At 42.4% G+C, this 22320-nt stretch overlaps 1 protein-coding gene and 1 long non-coding RNA gene across 5 annotated transcripts; one reads left to right on the forward strand and one right to left on the reverse strand.

Annotated features, from left to right (window-relative positions):
- The first annotated feature begins 3738 nt into the window (after nucleotides 1-3738).
- On the forward strand, nucleotides 3739-18314 carry SPO11 (SPO11 initiator of meiotic double strand breaks). Of its 4 annotated transcripts, XM_079126984.1 has the most exons (13): nucleotides 3739-3874; nucleotides 5666-5779; nucleotides 7018-7106; nucleotides 7517-7583; nucleotides 7813-7921; nucleotides 8377-8463; nucleotides 9303-9339; nucleotides 9633-9742; nucleotides 12906-13005; nucleotides 13291-13328; nucleotides 14071-14147; nucleotides 16422-16533; nucleotides 17032-18314. In XM_079126984.1, the coding sequence occupies exons 1-13, from the start codon at nucleotides 3747-3749 to the stop codon at nucleotides 17149-17151; spliced, it is 1188 nt and encodes a 395-aa protein (XP_078983110.1). In that variant the 5' UTR covers nucleotides 3739-3746; the 3' UTR covers nucleotides 17152-18314. The 4 variants fall into 4 exon arrangements, with proteins under 4 accessions (XP_078983110.1, XP_078983111.1, XP_078983112.1 ...); XM_079126985.1 differs by lacking the exon at nucleotides 8377-8463; XM_079126986.1 differs by lacking the exon at nucleotides 5666-5779.
- Nucleotides 18315-20634: 2320 nt separating this feature from the next.
- On the reverse strand, nucleotides 20635-22295 carry LOC306655149. Its single transcript, XR_013762213.1, has 2 exons — nucleotides 21541-22295; nucleotides 20635-21319 (listed from the first exon to the last, which is right to left on the reverse strand). It is a non-coding gene; the product is annotated as an uncharacterized lncRNA (long non-coding RNA).
- Nucleotides 22296-22320: the final 25 nt, after the last annotated feature.

The raw sequence follows: 22320 nt of genomic DNA on the forward strand, positions 1-22320 counted from the left end.
TGACCTCCCACATCCTATTATTGGATCGCTGGCTACAGAGTGGGCAGATGGATCTGTCAATGTAAGTCACCCTGTCTTTGAGGCAGAGAAAACAATCCTCCCAGTACTTTGTCACTTGCTTCTCTCTGAAGCCCAGCAATTTCATTTATACTACTTCTTGGAGCCTCAACCTTCTCCCCTGTAGAAAGGGAGGAAGTGAACAGAATTTTGTGCACAGAGTAAGTGGTTCTGACCATCAGTGAACTATTGACAATTATTACCAGACTGGGAAGCAATACAGTGACCAGGTAGCAGAGATGACCCACCTGAGCCAGCCAGTCGGTTGGTCACTCAGCCAGTCAGTTGGTCACGCAGTCCACTGCGATCCACCTGCCCGCTGCCCTCCTGGACCTGAGGGCACAGGAAACACAGGCAGGTGAGGCGGGGGGAAGCCAGGAGGCAAGACTAAGGGGGCAGTCCAGGGCCATGTCCCGAGGGCCGTCTTCGAGGAGCAGCAGAATTAGCCAGGGTGGACGGAGGAGGAGGAGAAGAGGAGGAGGAAAAAAGGCCAAAGGGTCCCACGCTCTGCGGAAGGCCACGCAAGAGGCCCCTGGAGAAGGAAGGACACCAGGATTTGGTGACTGCCACACCAAGACCCGGGCACCTGCAGGTGGAGCGAGAGGGCCACAGTGGGCAGGGCTTTCTTCCACGTCTGCGTCAGGCACTGCTGGACGAGGTGAGTCTTCTATGAGAGGCACGTATCATTCTTACAGTTTCTTAATAGCTAAAAGTGAAAAAAAGCCACAAAAGGAAGATGACTCTAAACACTCTAAAAGTAGAGAGTGTATTATATGTTTTCTCTACTTTTCTTTCAATAATCCTTGATATTTTAAATTCCATGTACAACTGATAAAGAAACCACTGGATGTAACTGTGACAGGCTCCTGGGCCTCCCCTGGCTGGCTCGTTCCAAGGGCCTCATCCTCGCTGACCTCCTTTCCCTTTTTACGTGTTAGAGGTACAGATGACAGGTGGATAATCGTGCCTAATTTAAACGTTTCCAACCCCGAGTGGAGGTTCTGGCCCTCGGACAGGATTCAGGGAGTTGGGCAGATGTTGGAGGATGGCCCCCTGGTGAGACTGGGGAGAAGCTCAGCTGGTTTGCAGGATGAAAGAGCTCACCATGGGCAGGGCAGGCAGGCTGGTGTTCGCCAGGGTCTTTGTAGTGGGTTGCTAGGGGTGTGATGTGTTTTTCTGGTTCCACCTCAGGGTCCGGGACCTGGGAGTGGACTTTGACGTAGAGGTGGTACAAGCAGCTGCTGGGGCTGCAGCGGGGCTCTGGAGTGGAGGACGCCTGGTGGGCAGAGCCCCGCTGCCGATGCTGGAGGAACTTGCCAACCCATTCTGTCTGTTGCAGAAGGAGCCCCAGCAAAGCCCTTTCAAGAGGCACCCCGGTTCCTTCCCGCAGGAATGGCAGGTGTCAGCCTGGGTTAGCTCACTTCTCTGGGGCCTCCTCCCCGTGCCCCCACTCGCCCCACGTCAGACTGGGAGGCTGCAGCTTCCGGGTGAGTCTAGAGCTAATGACACAGACGGCTCTGTCAGAGAACAGGGGCTGAGAGATGCTCGTGCAGGGAGAGGTGGACAGGCTGCCAGGTGACAAGCCTGTGTGTCCTTCCCTCCCCCTGTCCTCCCAGGGCCTTGTGCCTGTTTCTTTTTGGGGTGATCAATGAAAGACCCCTGCCACAATGCCCTCAGCTGAAAGATGAGGAAACTGAGGCCAGAAGGGTAATTCTGCCTTCAAAGAAACCCCACAAAATGACCACACACTTTTAGCCTGACCCCTGGAAGTGCCTTGCCTCCTAATGTTAAAGAGCATGAGATAGAGGCAAGGTATCCTTCTCAGCAGTCACTTCCTGGAGGTACAATCCTGCACAAAGTTTTCAGTCTCTCCAAGCCTCAGTTTCTCCATCTGTGAGACGGGGATAATTCGCACTTGTGAGGATACTGGGTATTGAATCTATGACTCAGACACAGTCCTTTTTTATTTTTTATTTTGAGACAGGGCCTGGAATTTGTGGTCTTCCTGCCTCAGCCTCCTGAGTAGCTGGGATTACAGGTGTGTGCCCCTGCACCCGGCAATAGGAATAATAATTTTTACCTCTAAGGTTGTTGATTTATCTCAAGTGCACTTTCATGCTGCCAACACGGCCCAGAGTTCACCTTTTATCCTCAGTTTCTGCCTGCCCTTAGACTGTAAGGTCCCCAAGTGCAAGGACCTTACAGGCTCCTTGCCCCCAGTGGCTGACATGCTGCTCACATGCCTGGCAGTGGCAGTAGCGTGATGGTACTATTGCCAGGCCTCAACACAGTGTGTGTGCATGGAGACACACATGTACATGGAGACATGTGTGTACAGAGACACGCTTGTACATGGAGATGTGTGTATACGTGGGGATGCATGTGTACGTGGAGACACACATGTACATGGAGACGTGTGTACAGAGACACACTTGTACATGGAGATGCGTGTATACGTGGGGATGCACATGTACGTGGAGACACACATGTACATGGAGACATGCTTGTACATGGGGACATGTGTGTACATGGAGATGCCTGTGTACGTGGGGTGACACATGCACAGACAGCAGTACCAACACAGGGAGCCCAGTATTTATGATCAGAAATCAATTTTAGGTTCAAAACTATCAAATAACCAGGGAGTGAAAGACAGAACAGTCTGGAGTGGGTCTGTGGTCTGGTGGCTCTTCTGTGGCCAAGCCCCAGCACTCATCCACACAGGACGGAGGCCTCACCCCACCATATCGTCCGTCCCCAGCACCAGGACTCCTTTCCTGGAGTTTCAGAATTCCCACTTTTAGCTCTGGAAGGCTTGAAGAAGAGGGTGAGGAGTGATTCACCACGCCTGCAAAAGGGGATGTGGAGTTGCTACACAAAATGCACCATGCCTGGGTAAATATGAATCTCCCACAAACAACAACATAATCATTTAGTAAAATTCCATCTTGAAGACTATGAGGGAAGCAGTTACCCTTTAAAAAACATTCCTTTTTACCTGAAATTCAAATTTAACTGGGTCACTTGTATTTAATGTGCTAGGTCTGACAGCCTACAACATGGTGGAGGTGTGATTTTAACCCAGGCCTACCTGGCCAGTGTGGGCTCTTCTGCGTTCCTGCAAGATTAGGATGGTCACATGAGGAACTTCCTGGGGCTGTTAACGGAATTAGAGGCGAGGCTGAGTGAACAGGGCTTGGTAAGCCTTCGACTACTCCATACACTTTAGTAGAAACTCACCACAGCTAAACCCAGGCTCAGAACCGTTGCCCCGCACGAAGGTGGAACTTCGTGACCATTTGTTCTTGTTGGGAGCTGGGGCAGGAACCCTGGCCCTTGCACACACGAAAAGGACACTCTACCCCGGAGCTGCATTTCCAGCCTCATAACCGGCTTAGTGAAAAAAATGCGGGTAACACTTTCCCTAAGTCCCTAAGTCCTCGTCCCCGCAAATAATATCAGCTCAAGGAAACCGGGTTGGGCCCAGCTGCTTCCAGACACCTGCCACCTGCCCAAAGCCGCAGCTGCCCAAGAGGGCGCTGCAAGCCCCGCGTGGCGCTGCGCTGCGCTGCCCGGGCGTGCGCATGCGTGGCCCTCGCCCCGGAGTGCGCGTGCGTAAGCGTGCCCCCTCCCCGCTCCGCAGCGCGCATGCGCAGCAGAGAGCGCGGGAACGGCCCTGTGAGGCCCGCATGGCCGTGGCGCCCGGGGCAGAGGCCGCGTTCTTCGAGGTCCTGGACCGGCACCGGGCTTCACTGGTGGCCGCCCTGAGGAGAGGCGGCGCGGAGGCCGGCACGCAGGGGACCCGCCTGGCCTCCAGGTACGGGGTCCCGCCCGGCCCCCTGAACCTGGCACTGTGGACCGAGTCTGAACCCCGGGGAGGGACCGAGTTCTCCGTCCACTGTGGACCCTGAGCCCCGGTGTGGACCCCCGCCGGGGTGTGGACCCGCCCGCGGCAGCGCGTCCCCCTCAGAACATCCAGGGCGGCGGCTGCGGCCAGCTCGGGCGGGTGCTGGGCCGCCGAGCCGGGCCCTCGGGGACGCGAGAAAGAGCCCCGCGCTCGGGATCTGTGGTTGGACGCCCCGGGCGTGGTCGGGTGCCCCCCGTGAGCACGTGTTAAATGATTGGTTTAGAATCGGCTGCGGAGCCGGGCGCACCTGGTGCGCGCCTGCCAGCACAGCGCCTGGGAGGCCGAGGCCGGAGGCCCGCAGGCGCGAGGCCAGCCCGAGCAGCGTAGCAAGACCCGGTCGCAAATAGAACCTCACAGGGCGGGGCTGGCTCCGTGTCCAGCGCCCTGGGTTCAGCGCCAGTGTAGACATCCCAGCCTCGGAGACGGGACCCGGGCGCGCTTAACAGGATGTGCACGTGACGGGCCTCCTTTCAGTCGCCCTCCTGTGCTTCCCCGAACTGTTCCTTCTGGTTTATAAGTAAAGTGTTTCACCCTCAGCAGTTACTTTTAAGCCCAAACCAACTATCAAAAACCCCACAAGCAAACACTTTTTTGCAGAAGGCCTTACTTTGAGGAAGGACCCAGGAGTGGAGAGGAGGGAGTGGCAGGTCCCTTGTTTGCCCTGTTGTTTATGATCCGTCATAAAGTTGCTGATGGTATTGCCCAACATTTTTTCCTTTCAGACTATGAAAAATAAATAAGATATTTGGGCTCATTTTTACCTCTCGGATTTAAAAAGCATGAAATGTTTTAAATTTTACTTTCTGATCTGACTTGTTTTACTGATTTTTAATAAAAACTGCAAAGTTTCTGTGGAAATAAAAATTTTCAGCATTCTGCCCATTTTCTAGCAGTAATTTGATTCCTCTTCCTAGACAATATGCCAATGTTATTTGTAACAGAACAACATTTTTCGAAGCTGATGGCTTGTGAAATTAAAAGCCAGCTGACAGGATGCGGGGTTGTGTCTTAACATTTTGCTGTACAGTGGCATCGTAGTTGCCAAATCAACCATTTAGTGCAGAACTCAAGACGTGTTCTTTTCATGGTAGTAATTAAACTTTTTCTTTTTTACTCACTAAAACTCAAAAGGGCTGATTTTAAGGCATGAGACCAATTAGGCAATGTGCTACAATAAATGTTTCTTTTGAAATATTTTTGCATTACATTTTTGGGAAATTCTGGACCAGTGTTACATCATTTTTAATTAAAACATCCATCAGTATTTCAGGCCATCAAGTTTATATTGAAATTCAGGTTTAAGTAAGCTAATATGAGTAGATAAAAATATACTTGTAGTTTTGTTATCGTGTCATTCACGTAAAAGGAAGAGGTTACTTCAGTTGGTAATTTGAGAAATGAAATTACAAGCAAATGAAATCATAAGTAACCACTGTGAATACAGTTGTTTTAATGCAGTACTGATATGAAATTTAGTGGAAGAAATCTTTACTGACATGGATTTCCAAGTCAAAGAACAACCAGTAAACTAGGCACAGCAGCACACGCCTGTATTCCCAGCAGCTCAGGAGGCTGAGGCAAGAGGATCTCAAGTTCAAAGGCAATGAAACAAAAAGTTACTTTAGTATTAATGTACGAAAATGTTACATATTGTAAAGGCATACCTTACGATTATAATTGGATCATTGTTTCTTGTTTCAGTGCTGAGATTCTTGCATCTATTGAAAACATTATGCAAGACATAATCACAAGCTTGGCAAGAAAGGAAGCACCTGCCTTCACAATAGGCAACAGATCCAGCTGGGAAAATATAAAGTGGGCATTTCTCAGTTTTATTTTTAAATGTATCTGTGTCATTATTTGGTATATTTTATTTAGAATTCTAGTCAATTTTCATTATTTTTATTGCCTTTTCCGTGCCCCCCCTATATATATATATGTATATACATATGGGAATAAACATCATACAGGTAGTCATGTAAGCTAAAAAGTAGGTGTAAAAAATAAGGGAAAATAAGCTAGCAAAAAAAAAAGGAGCACCAAAAGAGGTTAGCGTTTCAAATGCTGTGACCTTTCTGAAAACAGGCTTGAATCTACTCTCCCCTGCAAGCTGGGAGGCGATACTGTGGGTGTGGTTCTCATCTGCACTGCAGAAGCTCAGAGCAGCCACCAGTTGACACTGACTGAAGTACAAACGCGGAGCCAGTTGACCAGGAGAGCACCTTAGTCCAACAACTTCATCTGAGTCAGCGCCAAGTGATACAGTGTTTTCCTTTTCCCCAGCATGTAAAATCTTCTCTGCTAAATAAGGAAAAGTAGTACCAAATAGTTCTCACATCTCTAAGAGTTATAACAGAACAAAAGGAATTTTGAAACTCTTTACTTACTATGGCCAATATAATTGATGTGAACTGTGTTCTTTTGAATCATAGTTTGCATAATATTTTGAAAGATGGATCTTATCTAGCATCAAAGCAGATGACATCCGATGTCTTTGCTTGGTGCCTTCTGCTACCTTTGGGAGAGGCTTGGTTCCATTTAACAAGCTAAGGTAGATTGTTATTTTATGTATTATGTATTATTGAGTCAAACTATTCAATAAATAAATTATTAAAATGAGTAAAATGCTAATAAATTGTGAGATATTTGAAAACATTTTACATATACTAAATATCTTTTCAAGAAAGAAGTGTACACACTCCATAATAACAGGTATTTATCCAAAATACCTTTATCTTATTGCTGCTGTATGTCGCAAAGCTAATTACATAATTACCACCTGGACTGATATAAGCTCACAAGCCAGGTCTCCTAAAGTTTTAGTGCTTGTGTCAAGAAGAAATGTGGGGTTTACAAGATGTGCAGAAGAAACATTAAATGTGTATTGCTTGCGGGGCTGGGATTGTGGCTCAGTGGTAGAGTGCTTGCCTAGCCACATGTGAGGCACTAGGTTCCATCCTTAAAAAAAAAAAGTAAAGTTTAAAAATGTATTGCTCAGTGTTAAGAAGCTAAGTAATTTTCGTTTTATTCCTTCACTTTAAACAAAATTACAGGTTTGAAGATTCTGTTGGCCTTCAGATGGTGGCTCATTGTACCACAAGAAAAATCAAAAGTGATTCTCCAAAATCAGTTAAAAATTTTGGTAAAGTGATCTTTCTTAGCTTTGAGTATTGAAGAATAAATAAATTTGATTATTTTCTAGATTTTTCTTGTCTTAGTTAAGTGAATTTATTTGTTCTTTAATAGGTGAGTTGTACTTAGAATAATTTTCTAGAATTTTGCACTGTCAACACTGTGGAAGTAGACTCATTTCTAAATACATGTATTTTTCAAGGTTTATGGTTCAATATAACTTTATTCTCTGTTCTTCTGTCCATAGAGCAATTAATTTTATCTAATTTTCCAGGCAACTATTAAGTCTTCTATTTCAGAAAGACAATTTTTAAAATGTTAGGAATGGTAATTGTGGACAGTAAAGACTCTTGATAGCAGTGTGTTTAGAATCACTAAGATAAATGGCAAGTAAATTGTTTATTGCATTTTATTTTCCAGCTCTAATTCTTAAAATATTGTCCATGATTTATAAATTAGTACAGAGCAACACTTATGCAACTAAAAGGTAAGTATATTGTTCTGGTAAAGTATTTTTTGAATGCAGTGTGAGATTTAGTTGGATCAATTTTTATTATCTGTTTTGAGAAGTCACGTAAGACTACACTCTGGGTAATAAATTACTTTTATTATGTGTTGTGTTTTATTCAGTTAAAGTTTTCAAAGAAGCACTCTAATATTTGTCATATTCAAAAAGGACATGATTAATTAGAAATGTGTGTTTTAAACTTTCATAGAGACATATATTACACTGACAGCCAACTCTTCGGTAACCAGACTGTTGTGGACAACATTATCAATGACATTTCTTGTATGCTCAGAGTGCCCAGGAGGAGTCTGCATATAGTAAGTAGTATGTAATGCAAAACTTTTCATTTTATTGGTTTTATGTATCTATTTAAAATAGTAAACCCATTATATGACAAACATAGCATTTTAAAGAAAAACAGTATTTTACAAGTTAGTGAGAAGAATGACACTTTCACAGTTTTGCAAACAAAACTTTCCATTTTAAAGCATGATGTTTGTATAGAAATTGCAATAAAAGTAATCTTTGCCTTCTTTTGATATCATTTGATACTATATTTTTCTCATGAATTTTAATAATCATTATTTTAGATGAATGGACTAAAACAGGTAAATTATCAAATAGGTTTAATTCCTAAATACCTTTATACATTTTCTCCATTTCTAAATTCCATCTGAGCTGAAATACAAATAATTTTAGCAAATAACATGAAGAGTGATTTGGCATAAAATATATCAGTGGAAAGGTTTCAGATATGTCTGTTATTTTTCAGTTATCAACATCCAAAGGGCTAATAGCTGGCAATTTAAGATACATTGAAGAAGATGGCACCAAAGTGCATTGTCCCTGTGGCGCGACAGTAAGCATCCTTGAGGTGTCACATGCTGTAACTGCCTTCCAGTTTGCTCAGTTTTGGAATGCATTTTATTTCTAGCTTTATTGTATAATTTAGAGCTTAAGATTTTTAAATAAAATGGAAGGATGCATTAGGTACATGCTTTATGGAGTTGTATATCACATAGTTATATGTTAATTGTCATACTGAAATACACATCCATATATATTCTCTTTAAAAATGTACTGTTAAGCTGGACATGGTGGCACACACCTGTAATCCCATAGGCTCAGGCTGAAGCAGGAGGATGGAAAATTCAAAGCCAGCCACAGCAATTTAGCAAGGCCCTAAGCAATTTAGCATGACCCTGTCTCAAAATAAAAAAAAAAAAAAGTTTTTTGTAAAGCTCAGTGGTTAAACACCTCTGGTCCAATCCCCAGTACAAAGAAAAGAATATACTATTGTATTTCAGGTAGAGTGTGGCTTACTCGTTTTAGCAATGTTATTTACATAATCTCCATAAAAATGTCTGTTTTAACACTAAGCCTCCTGCTGGGCTCTGGTACATAGGGAACATGCAGCCCTGGACCAGCACAGCAGTTTGGATGGGTGGCCCAAAAGTTAGGGCAGTAGAAAGTCATGTCTCTGAGGTGCTTCCCAGGAGTTCTTCCTGCAGGGAAGTGTGTAGATTGTGCGTCTGTTTTCTTATCGAGGGTTCCATCTGTTTCTTACTGTTCCCTCACTGAGCAATAGGACTCTTAAAACTGGTAGTCAGAGAACATGAAAGCATAGGATTTTTGTGATAAATTATGTCATTATTTGTTTTCCGTTTAAAATAAAAACTGTCTTTTATTTTAACTTAGGCTGTTGCTGTGCCATCTAATATTCAAGGAATTCGGAGTATCCTTTAAGTGGGAAAACTACTTAAACTTCTGGAATGTTCATTCATTCCTTTGATAAACCAAGCCTTCATAATGTTTACCAACAAAGTTAGACCCTGTGGACTTTCTTAGGAGCTCAGCATGAAGTGAGAGAGACACGTATCTAAATATATGGGTAGATAATGTTTATATATTTAAAGGTTAAAATCAAACTATTCTTTCTATAGCTGTTTTTTAATTGATCTGTATGGCAGATAGTTGTTGATTAAACTGAAATACCCTTGCCTTTATTTATCAGCCTTAACTTCACAGATATAATTACAGATGCAAAATTTCTGTTAATTGTAGAAAAAGATGCAACATTTCAGCGTCTCCTAGATGATGACTTTTGCAACAAGATGTCTCCATGTATCCTGGTTACGGTACAGTACCTACTTCACTTCACTTCCAGGACTCACAGATGCTACTGTGATGACTGGAGAGGGATTCCTAACACTATCTGTGCAATTTGGGTCACATTCTGTTTTCAGTATAGTGCATTGTTTGATGCCGTAGAACAGGAATGTTCAGAGTGTTTATTTAGCATCCTCAAACCTACCCTGGAAGTGATGGTCCTGATCCATTGATACCCATGAGTTTGCAACACCAGGGTGAGCCTTCACGGGCCTTCAGCCTCCCTTGCCCCCTTCTCACAGCTGCTGTTTGTCTGTCTCATGTCAGTCCCAGGGCCTGGAGAAGGGATGTTCTTTTTTCCCTCACACAGGTTTGTATACCATTAATTTCATTAATTTAGTCAAAAGGAGCTTGCTGTTTTTAGACATCAATGTGCAAAGAACACAGAAGCATACGTTAGGATTCCTGTGGGTGAGATAATACGCCGGGAACTGTGGCATTGTTAAACAAAAGGTGGTGTCTTAGCTAGTCCATGCTGCCCTAAGAGAATACCACAAACTGCAGGGCTGAAGTAATAGCCTTTGCTTTTCCCAGTTCTGGAAGCTGGGGAGCTTCTTCTTAACAAGTCCTCATGGAGTAAATAAGAGGACCTTTCCAAGCTTCCTTTCATAAGGGCAAAATTTCCATTCAGGGGGGCTCCATTCTCATTACCTAGTCACCTACCAGAGGCCCCACCTCCTAGAACCATCACATTGAAGGTAGTGGGGACGAAACCTTCAGCTCATTGCAGGTAGTGAGCCTCCTGCTATAGGTGACGTGAGTGGAACCCACAGTACTGCAGTGAGGCGATAAAAGCTTCTGCGGTGGGAAGGACAGAGGAGGAAGTGGGGCTGGGCTGTGCGCAGGTGGAGCGACTGAAGGAGAGACGGGATCGTGTTCTGCTCCCTTATAAGCTCTTTTCCCAGCTTCTGCTTTTATAGATCTGTGTAAAATCCTAGTTCTTTGAAGAAGGAAAGAAAGCTCTTCTACTTAAAATTCTCCTGGCTTATTGGATTAACAGTAAGTATGGTGTTTGTGAGGTATGTTTGTGGAGCAGTGAGCAGAGCTGCCCAGAGAGGAAGCAGGACTTGGGGCAGCTGGGCAGAGTCCTGAAGGCCTGGACAGTCCCAAGGAGCATCCTGACGTAGTGCAGAAATACCAGGCCCTCAGAAAGTTTTTGAACTGGCCAGGAGGGAAATGACAGGATTACTGTGATAACGCATCTGTTAGATAGAGGTGACAGGAGTCGGGGCTATCAGGAGGATGAAAGGAGCAGGACAACCAGGGAAGGACTGGATTAGAGGATGTTTCAAGAGGACTTGGTGACCAGGGCATGTGAGGAGTGAGTCACAATGGCTCTGGTGTGTGGACCTCCCTGCGGTATCACAAGGATAGCTACAGGACAAGAGGCAGAACACTCAGCTTTTTATGAGCGATCTTGATGTGGTTTTAGAAATAGAAACTTGGGGTCACAGATGAAAATCTTGGTGGCATCTGCCTAGTTTGAAGTCAAGGAACAAGAGTCAAGATGGAAAGTGCAGACTGAGAACTCATAAGCAAGAGAGGCCATGTTACTGAGCCCCTGAGGGGAACAGTCTCTCATGGGTTGTCCTTCAGCTCATTCTTTGGCCCTGTCCTCTTCTTACATCTCAGTGCTGAGAGGCCATGCTTGTCCAGTTGTAGACAAGCCACTACAGACAGAAAGCTGCAGTAACTCTGTTCAGCCCTGGTGTTGGAGATGCACATGGAGCACAGCTCTTGTCCCACTAGGTTGAGGAGAGGTGTAAGAGTGCTTATAAAGAACGTGCATGTAGGGAGGGGAGCCTCACATAGAATCCACTGTTTCTGCTTTCTTTGCATGTTGCCCTCCAGTCCTGCTGAATGCACGGGCACGTAGCCCCACACTGGTGCCTCTGGGTGTCCCCTGATGACTGCCATTACTACCACCATGAAACGCCCACACCTAGCTGGCCAGTGGAGCTGGGATAGAGGGCCAGGCTAGGAAGAGCCACTTTCACCAGATGTCCTTTGATATTATTTGACTCCTCTACCATGTCCATATGTTACCTTTTCCCAAAGGAAAAAATTAAAATGCATTACCATTCCCTAAGCGTTCTGACCCACCAGGAACACTTTACCTAATAAGAGTTCTCCCGTGTTGCCATTCCTCACGTATCAACTTGTAAAGACTTTCAACTGCTCTGTGAGATCTGTAGTCATTACCTCTGCTTTAATAGCAGGAGCTACAGTGCAGGGAGGTGTCCTACACAGACCTGTGGCTGCTCAGAACTAGGACTTGAGTCAAATAATTCAGCTGTGTGTTGCAATAATGCCAGAAGTCCATGGCAGGCAGGTCTATAGTGACTTTACAGATACAGCTAGGGCATCAGTAATGATGGGCAGAGAGCAAATTCAAACTTGGAGCTATCTGCTGCAAAGTCCATTCATCATAGCAACATATTCTCTGCTTCCTCCTCTGCCCCATGTTTTGTTTGGATTTCTGCTTTTCTCTTGCATTATTGTAATGCTCTTTAAAGTACTTTTCTGTAGTATTGTTTTAATGGCTTCATATTATTCCAGCATGTAGGGTTTATTAAACCCTAAAATTAAACCAGGCACTCGTCTAAAGATTTTATAATTGTAAAATAATTTCATTCCTATAATAACCTTTAAGAGGTTAAACTGCAGGGAGGTTTCTATACTCAGTCATCTTTGTGCCACTAGGAAGCACAGAGCCACACATGCCAACCCAGTTTTTCTGACTCCAGAGCTGGTTTCCTGCCACTGCTCTGCCATGGCCACTGTCCATATCCCTGCTGTTAGGTTTTTTTTTTTTTTTTTTTTTTTTTTGTAGTTTTTGCCATTTTAAATAATACTATGTGGGCATCATTAAACGTGTAGGGTTTTTATTACTTCTGTTTCTGCTGAAATATTTCCTAGGACTAACTGAGGCATAACTGAGGCACAGGTATGAATGTACATGGGCTCCTTTACCCTGCACATATTGGACATTGGTTCACTTTCAACACCAGGCTTCTCCCATCTAAAATTCAAGGTGGGGGATCTCCTTTTAAATTATTAACCAAATAAAGGTGTAGTTGTACCGACTCATCTTACTGGAATTGAAATAACTAATATCTACCTTGCTTTTAGGGAAAGGGCGTACCTGATCTGAACACGAGACTTTTAGTCAAAAAGCTGTGGGACTCGTTTCACATTCCTGTTTTCACACTAGTAGATGCTGATCCGCATGGTAACTTATCCTTGGACTATTTGGAACAAAGTCACAATTAAGTCATATTTGTAGTTGTGTTTTTCTGCTCTTAGAATACTTTCATAAAATATTTTAAAAATGTTTAAGTTAAAATTTAATACTGTAATCATTTAAGGCAATTTATAGTTGTTTTGCCATATGAAATGGATTTTTTACTGCTAGTGTCCACAAAACTAAAAATGGCAGATGTTAGATAAAATCTGAGTGTAAATTATTTAATCTGTAATATATAAGACTAATTTTAAGTTAACTTTCTTGTAACAGGCATAGAAATAATGTGCATCTATAAGTATGGGTCTATGGTGAGTAAAGTATTTTTGCTTTCTCCACTGTTTAGACATTTATATTTATTGGGTGATGTGTTCACTTATTCCCCTAGTAGCTAAGGACCTCCAGAGTGCACTCAGGGAGCCAAGTGTCCTATTTTGGGATCTTCTGCTCTTTAGTGGCTGGGAGTTCAGCTCCCAGCATGACCAGTACACACAGGGAACAGATGAGCTATGGGCAAGAGGCACTGTCATCCTGCATGTTCCAGCCTACTAAAGTTCCTGCAGGGTCCCAGGGTAACAATAGTGTCTCATTGCCAAACGTACACTGAATCTTACAGTCTTGAATTTCGACATTTGGGATCCTTTTTCTCCCACCACGAGGAGGAAGGAAACCACCACCAAATTTCACCACTATAGTCTGCAGCCATACATCAGGGCTTCTCCAAAGGTGGTCTCTAGCTAGCAGCTCCGCATCCCCTGGCAACTTGCAACTCTCAGTCCACATCCAAACTACCGAACCTGCACCTCCACATGATCCTGATGCCTGGTCAAATTTATAACAGATAAAAAGCATGGCAGAGCAGGGTGGAGAGATGGACTCACAGTAATGAATGCAGATCAGAGAGATTCATTTGTAGTTTCGCTTCATAAAAAATTATTATAGAAATACTACAGAGCATTTCAGTGCCTTGTCCTTAGAAATTGTCTACAGAAACCAGTATGATAGTTTTCTGCAAGTTAGCCTCACCTAATATACTTTTGCTCTTCATTTCAGTCTATGTCTTTTGAAGCCCATAACCTCACAGTTCCAGCTATGAGATGGCTTGGGCTACTCCCTTCTGATATTAAAAGGTTAGACAGTATAGCAGAATTAGGACGTTTAAAACAATGACTCATTGTGATACATAACAAGCCTGAAAAGTTGCTGCAAGGAAAAGCTCTTGATGTTGTTTTTAACTTACATTGTCCACTATGATTCAGGATTACATAATTATGAATTTAATTCATCAGTGCTTCTGCTCTACTACTAAAATACTTAATGAATGAGTTTAGTTAATTATAACACTTTCAGCTAGCTACAAATATTTATGGTTAAAACATTTTGTAATTTTTTTGTACTTAAAGTATAATGCATGGACTCTAGTTAAATGGTAATCACTGACAACATCATTTGCCATATGACTCAATTTTATCATACATTTACATTTTTAACTTCATAAAAACCTCATTTTGGGATAGTTTGGGAACCTCAAGTGTGGTAACTTTAATATATATTGTTCATTATAGAAAAAAATCAAAAAGTAACAAGATAAAAATCATCTACAGTTAAGCAGCCTTGCTTTTCTAGATTTTCTGTGCACAACCGTACTTTTCCACAAAAATGTGATCATCCTCTACTATTATTTGTAATGTGTTTTTCACATAGCACAGTGTGATCACTTTTCCCTATCATGAAGTCTTGTATGACTTCATGTTAATGTCTCCTACTACCAAGTTCCAATTCTGGACATGTTGGTGTTTGTGTGGCTAGTCCCTCATAGCTAGACACTTAAGTGGTTTCCAAATATCTGATAGTGTGTTGATGGGTTCTCTAAACTAAACCTTCACCTGCATCTTTAAAGAGTCCCTGAGGCAGAATTCTCAGAAGAATTGGTGGTCAAAGAGTGTACACATTTTAAGAACATTTATTTTTGTATACTCGAAATTGAACCCAGGGTCACTTAATCACTGAACATTTCTAGTCCTTTTTATTTAAAGATGGTCTTGCTAAGTTGCTTAGGGACTCACTAAGTTCCTGAGGCTGGCTTTGAACTCTCAATCCTCCTGCCTCAGTCTCCAAAGCTACTGGGATTACAGGCATGCACCACTGTAGACAGGTTGTTTTATTCTGTCTGGAGAATAAGAGACATCATGTCTCTCAGCATAAGATAATAACACTTTTTTCCTTTTTGCTTATGTGATATTTTGAAATGTTTCTTGTTGTTTTAATTTGCCAGTGAAAATGAACTTAGCGTGCTTATTGGATTTCTTTAAGCAGTAAACAACCCTTGGTTACAGGTGCTTGTTTTCTAAATATGGACCATGAACAGTTTTTGGGTAGATACTTATTACAAAATTGAAGAATGAGAGGAAACTTATTTTTGACATTTACATCCAGTGAATTAAAGTTTTGTACAATTTTGTGTTATGTGTCATGATCAAAATGCCTTGGAGGTGATCTATTTGTATGAAGGCCATTTGCAACATAAATTCAGGACACATGATCTGCTAATTTTTAAGTTAGAGGGCTTGGAGAAACTCTAGCTGCATCTTGTAAATTCCACGAGTGCCCTCAGAACCACCCCAAATGCATATGAAGAGGAAAATTAGTTTGGTACTATGCAAACATGCTGCGAGGGAAGAGATCTAGGCCTCTCTCTCAGTCAGACTGTCACCCCTGCCCAGGGACTGCCACTGGCAAATGCTCATAATTATGGGGACATAGAAAAAGGCTGAAACCGGAGCTCTCCTGAGAAATCTAGAATTTGTGACTTCAAAAAGATTATGCCCTAAATCCCAGACCTCTCATCTCCTATTTTTAAACACATACCAAGATAAAATTACATCTGCTTTTTTCAAATTTAAAACTAGGCAGGTGAGTGTGTACGTGCACACACATGCAAGTAGAAAGCAGTGGACTCATCATGTCCTGAATGAATTACAAAGAGCTAAGCACCTGTTGGAACCTAATGTCCTTCAGTGAAGCTCAGCCTCTGGCCATGCAGGTGGGACTCGAAGCTCTGGGAAGCTTGAGCACACACCTTGTTCAGTTGCCTTGGTGTCACACACGGCGCCAGTGCTGGGAGCACAGGTTTAATAACCAGTGTGTCTTCCTGTCACACCCCTGTGGTTGCTGAGAAGAAAGTAAAAGGCTTAGAATTGTTTACTGCAGAAACAAACTTCCACTACCTGCTTCAAGACTTGCTGGTCTAGAACTTGACAGAGCTCCCACTCCTGAACTTAAAGTCTGTACTGACTTTCTCATGAGTGGTTTCTGAGTTTCTTGAAATAGTGCAGTAAATACAGGCAAATATACGTGTGATAGGAACACATTTTTACTTTTTTTTTCCATTTATTTTTTACCAGGTTGAATATACCCAGAGATAGTTTGATTCCACTGACAAAACAGGACCAAGTGAAACTTGATAGCATCCTGAAGAGGCCTTATGTTACTTGCCAGCCAGTTTGGAGGAGAGAAGTATATGATGTTTCTTTTTAAAATTCAAGTGTTGTGTAAAGTTTAACTGCCGTTTACTTAAATGGTGGCTGTTCACATAATATTTTGAAAATAGCCTTGTAATTTTATATAATCAACAACTAATGTTGTGGTTTAGTAGTAAATAGTTGTTGAAACAGAATCATGTGAATGCTAATAGATGAGATCAGCCAGACGCAGCTGGTCTATTTTTACCCTTATCAATTATTTACCCATTGTTGATACCCTCTCATAGTTTATGTGATTAAAAAATGAAAAAGAAATCATAATACTCCCAGAGCATGCCTAATTACTGAAGGCATCTGTATTGGGTATTCTTATGTCTGATAATTTTACCTATAGCAGGATATTGTGGCTGACCCTGAGGACTGTTGCCTGTGGTTGTGGATAATAAAACAAGTCTAGACTGATTCCTTTGTTGAATTGACAGACCTGCAGCAAAGAACTTTGATTTTGTGATATTTTACCTCTTATTGACAGATGGAAATAATGGCAAACTCTAAAATGAAGGCAGAAATCCAAGCTTTGACCTCCCTGTCCTCAGATTACCTTTCCAGAGTGTACTTACCCAACAAATTAAAATTTGGAGGATGGATATAAAAGTACATTTGGAGAATGGAAGAACCTGTTTGCCAGAGGCTTTTCATTAATTTAATTGGCAAACACTGTTGTGGAAAGAATATATATTTGTAGTTCTGTAAAGTGAAATAATTTCCATTATGTTTTGTCAAAACAAATGCTATATTCTAATTTTATTTAGAAGATTATCTGCATACTGATTTTTATTCTATCTTCTAAATTGTAAAAGAATATGATTTTGACTTTGAAATTTTATTTGAAAGTGTTTTGTATGCATAAAAATCTTATGAAATATTTTATTTACCTTCTACAATATAACTAATGTAAGATATGAGGTATTTTACTAGTATCAACAACAGTCAATCTGTAATATTGCAAAGGAATTATAGCATCTGGTAATTTCTTTTCACATTCTCTTTGCCTTCATAGTATAGGTATCCTCATGCATTAATTTACTTCTAAAACTAGTAAAATTTACCATGAATAAATACTTGGATTGATGTAGTCTTCAGTGCTTTGCTTTATTTTGTTTTGAGCATACTTTTTTATCGACTGTATTAGAAAATTTTTCTCCAGGTGTTATGCATTATTGCCCAAATTCAAGCCCAGAATTCTTTAGTCTCGGTCTATAGAACAATGAACTTCTTCAGTTTTAAGATTCACAAAAGTCTCAAATTTTAGTAGGTGCTTCTCCAACAGTAACAATATGTTCTTTTCCCCTTATACACTTACCTTAATTTTGATATACATGAGTTTTATGATTTTATTCTGTACTTTCAGTAGACAGCAGTAGCAAACATTGCTAGTGATTTTAAGCAAGAATATGTGTTTATATCAGTACATAAATGTTGGGTTGGTCTTAAATGGTAATAAAGATACCATTTCTAAAGTCTTAAATGTGCCAGTCACTGCTCATATATATGATCTCATTTCATTTTCCAAAGAACCCTGTGATTACTCGGCAGTTACAACTGTGGTTTACAGGTGACAGCACTGAAGATGTTACTTGTCCAAAGCTACAGTAACAAAAGGGGACAAAACCCATCTGCCTCAAGAGCAGGGCCAGGTACAGAATATGCAGGCCAAGAGCAAAACGTAAATGGGAGCCCGTGTCCTAGAGTTAAGAATCTCGAGAAAACACCAGCATGGAATTAAACCCAACACAGGATCCTTCTTAGCCTGGGGTCCTGTGTGATTGCACAGGCTGTGAGAGGGTCCTGCTTAGGCTGGAGTAAGGATTAAACAAGTACAATTTAAAAGGTACTTAGATAGCACTTACTCTGTGCCAGGTATTTTTCTATGTGCTTTAGAAACAATGACTCATTTCATACTCACACCCCTAGGAGCAAGGTACTTTAATTATCATCTCCATTTACAGATGAGAAAATAAAGGTATAGAGAGTTTAACTTTCCTAGGGTCATATAATTAATAAATGATAGCATCAAGACTTAAGCCTGAGAGTCTGGGTACACTATACTGGTGCATGTAAAGTGCCTCACATGTGTCCTGGCATGTACTCTAGGGGAAGGTCTGTGCTTACTGTTGTATGCCACACCAAGGTCTCCCTGATGCCATGTGTATAACATTAATGAATATGTTATATTCCCTGAACACTTGAATATCAGCACTGATATGGTTTTATTTTGAGAACATTTCTGGTGTGCTGTTATTTTGATTTGCTTGTGAGACTATTAAAAATTTTAAGAAAAATTTTTATGAAATTTTATAAATTTCAAAGTTTTAATTTATACCATACTTAATCCCTTAACATGTAACAATGTCACTGAACTTTGATAAGTTTTGTGAAGGAGGAAATTTCTAAGTTAGAAATATATTTAACCCACAAGACATCTATCACTGTCAAAAATGGGAGTGACAAATATACAATAGTTATTAAAATTTGGAAATAAATTTGAAAATAGTTTTCAGATACATTTCAGTTCAGATAAGAAATCAACTCAAGCTTTCAGCTGGATACTTACTTGAAACAGTTTTTGATTACTTGGGAAGTGAAAAAAGGAACAAATCACGCTACAGTTTGGCTTTAATACTTATCTGTTGTCGCCACCCGTGGCAATTTGTTACCGCTTGCAGCAACAATTGCGCGGATATTTATCAGAGGTGGACTGGAAACTGAGCTACTTCTATCTTTCTCTTTAGAGGGCTGCTTTCTTGCTTGTTTGCTTGTTTATAGAGGACAAAGGAAATGAGGCTTACTTGCTTTGGGGGGGGGGAGAGGGAGGGAGAGAGAGAGAGGCTTTGCCTAAAGAAAGAGAGAGAGACTACACTTTCAGAGATCTTTATATTCTTAGTTCTGCTGCTTCTTCTTAAAGGTGCATCCTACATCCTGCATCCTTCACTCTGCTATCTAGAGGTGTGGCTTTACTTCTCTGTTCTGCAATCTGCAACCTGCGTTCTGCCATCATTCAGAGGTGCTGCTTAACTGTTGCTTATCCTCTTTGCTAGCTGCTTATCCGGCTATTCCCCAGTGCTTCCTATAGGTGTGTCTTATATACCTAAGGCAGCCAATGAATCAGCTTAGGATTAGCACAATTGAAGCACGACCCTCGGTACCAATCAAGAAAGAATGAGGAATATCTGTTGACCACTAGCACAAAGGAGACATTAACTAATCTGGCAAAAGTAGATCACACCGTGTTAACGTTAATTATGCGCCACCTCTTAGCTCAATGCCAACCGCCATCTTAGCATTACCCAAACATGTCTTCTGCAATCTGTACTGGATGCAGATGAAAGATTAGTGCTAGCAGCTATTTGGGAACCATCTAGCATTCTAATTCACAAGATTTGTTCCCAGAAAAGATTACTGTGAAATAGCTATTTAAAATGGCAACAATCAACATCCCTTATCATCATCTCCCTTATCTATTTTGAATATTTCCATAATTTTAATCTAGGAAGAACACTGAATTGGAATCTGTTTGTAAAGTGAATAGTAAGTAATACAGCAAAAAAAAAGGCTTGTCCTGTTTTTTTTTTTTTACTTAAGGATTCATAATGATCCTCATAAAACAGATGTTGCTTGTAATATCCCATTTTCTGAGAAATTTAAATGTCATCATTGGTGATGCTAAGTGATTTCAGAAGTCATGATTTCACAATAAAAACAAAATAGAGCACTTTGCACAAAATTAGGCAAAACACTAGGATTTCCATTTGACTTCATCAGTGTCTCTCAGTTGAACTGTTTGATGTAGGTATCCGTTCAGTGCTACGGAAAAGAAAAGATGCACTCAATACTAAGCCACATGTGCACGTAAAATACTGAGCAACTCTCACTTCTGTTTGCTGGGTGGACTTGATCACCATTCCTTGGTATCCCAAGGACACAACCCCAAAACAAGCCAAGGTTGCCCTCTGCTGGCAGAAGCCCATTGTTCTCTCAAATCCTTCCACTATTTTGGATACAAATTCCTTTAAAATATTTTCAAGTCATATTTTAAAGGAATGAGGTAGAAGAGTGAAACAAAAAACCATAAGGATTTACATGTGAGTACTTCTTGACAGGAATTCACTTTGAATGTCCCAATTCCTGGTACAGCTACACTCAGGATGCACACTTTGCAAACAAGCTGTTTAGAAATCTTAAGCCAAAATATTAGAACTTCTTAATTAAAATTTCAAAATTATATGTAATTTAAAATATAAATGATTTAAAATTATAAACATGCAGTTTCTATTCTAGAAACAAAATAACTGTAATCATTCATAAATATCCACCCATGTAAAAATGGCCGAAAAGTTTGCCAGTGTGAATAGTGGCCACAATCAAAGTTTAATTTTAATCATTTTAAAATATTTTCACCTGGGTAGCGCATGGGTCAATAATCATACCCATGGATACAAATTTTATAGATCTCCCTTATTTCTACAGGACAAAGGTGAACTGCCAGCATTTTGTCATCTGTAAGTATCAGGTTCGGGGGCAGGCCGCCCACTTTGCGATTCCACTTCACTCACTGCTGCTGTGGTGGGACACACTGCAGTCTCATCTGCTTCTCGCTGGTGCAAACGTGGGCTCTCAGCCCACCCTACCCTGACTGAATCTGCACCTACAGCAAGATCCCGCAGCTCCCAGAGATGCTGGAGGAGACCAGGGCGTGCAGACCACTCCAAGCAGGGACTCAGGGAGGAGACCAGGGCGTGCAGACCACTCCAAGCAGGGAACTCAGGGAGGAGACCAGGGCGTGCAGACCACTCCAAGCAGGGAACTCAGGGAGGAGACCAGGGCGTGCAGACCACTCCAAGCAGGGAACTCAGGGAGGAGACCAGGGCGTGCAGACCACTCCAAGCAGGGAACTCAGGGAGGAGACCAGGGCGTGCAGACCACTCCAAGCAGGGAACTCAGGGAGGAGACCAGGGCGTGCAGACCACTCCAAGCAGGGAACTCAGGGAGGAGACCAGGGCGTGCAGACCACTCCATGCAAGAACTTAACAGAGGGTCCCGCGGCCCTTCTCTCCCTTTCAGGTATCAGGTTCGCAGTAGGCTCCTCCTTACTCCTCCGCTAAAGGCGGCCACTCGGACTGAACTTCTGCACTGGGACTGAAACTCAAAAACGGAATCAACAAACTGAAACTTGTCGTCTGACCTTTCAAAAAAGCAAGCGGATTAAGATAATAGCCGAGTTTCCCAAACGCGCCGTGTCGGAGGCAGACAATGAAGTTCCCTCTGCTTTAATCCCTGAGGTCAGCGCTCAGCCCCTCGCGGCTCGGCGTCGCGGCTGCCGCCTTCGGTCGCTCCAGCTGCTTCTGGATCAGGCTCGCTGCCTAAGGCCACTTACTCCTCGGGGCTCGTCCCTCTCCTAAATCCGCAGTAGTCTTGTCTTCTGACGCCCTTAACACTCCCCCGGAGTGTGACCCGAGGCAGGAGCCGTCGCACTTCAACCTCACCCAGAAGCTGGACGCCCGCATCGTTATCCCATCCAGGGCCCGGAGAGGCGGGCATCGGCGAAGGCACCTCCCCGGGCCAGGCCTTGGACGTTACTTGGCAGTAATCAGAACTTTGCTTTACTTAGGCGTCTAAACACGACAAATGGAGGATTAACTCACAAGCGAAGAGGTAACTATTCCACTAGCCCGGCCTGAGGATCTACAAAAGCGGTTGCTTGGCAACCTGCCGCGCTCCGCCAACTTGTAGCCAATTCGCAAACTGCTGGCGTGAGTACTTC

This window comes from Sciurus vulgaris (genome assembly GCF_902686455.1).
Source record: "Sciurus vulgaris genome assembly, chromosome: 2".
NCBI lineage: Eukaryota > Metazoa > Chordata > Mammalia > Rodentia > Sciuridae > Sciurus > Sciurus vulgaris.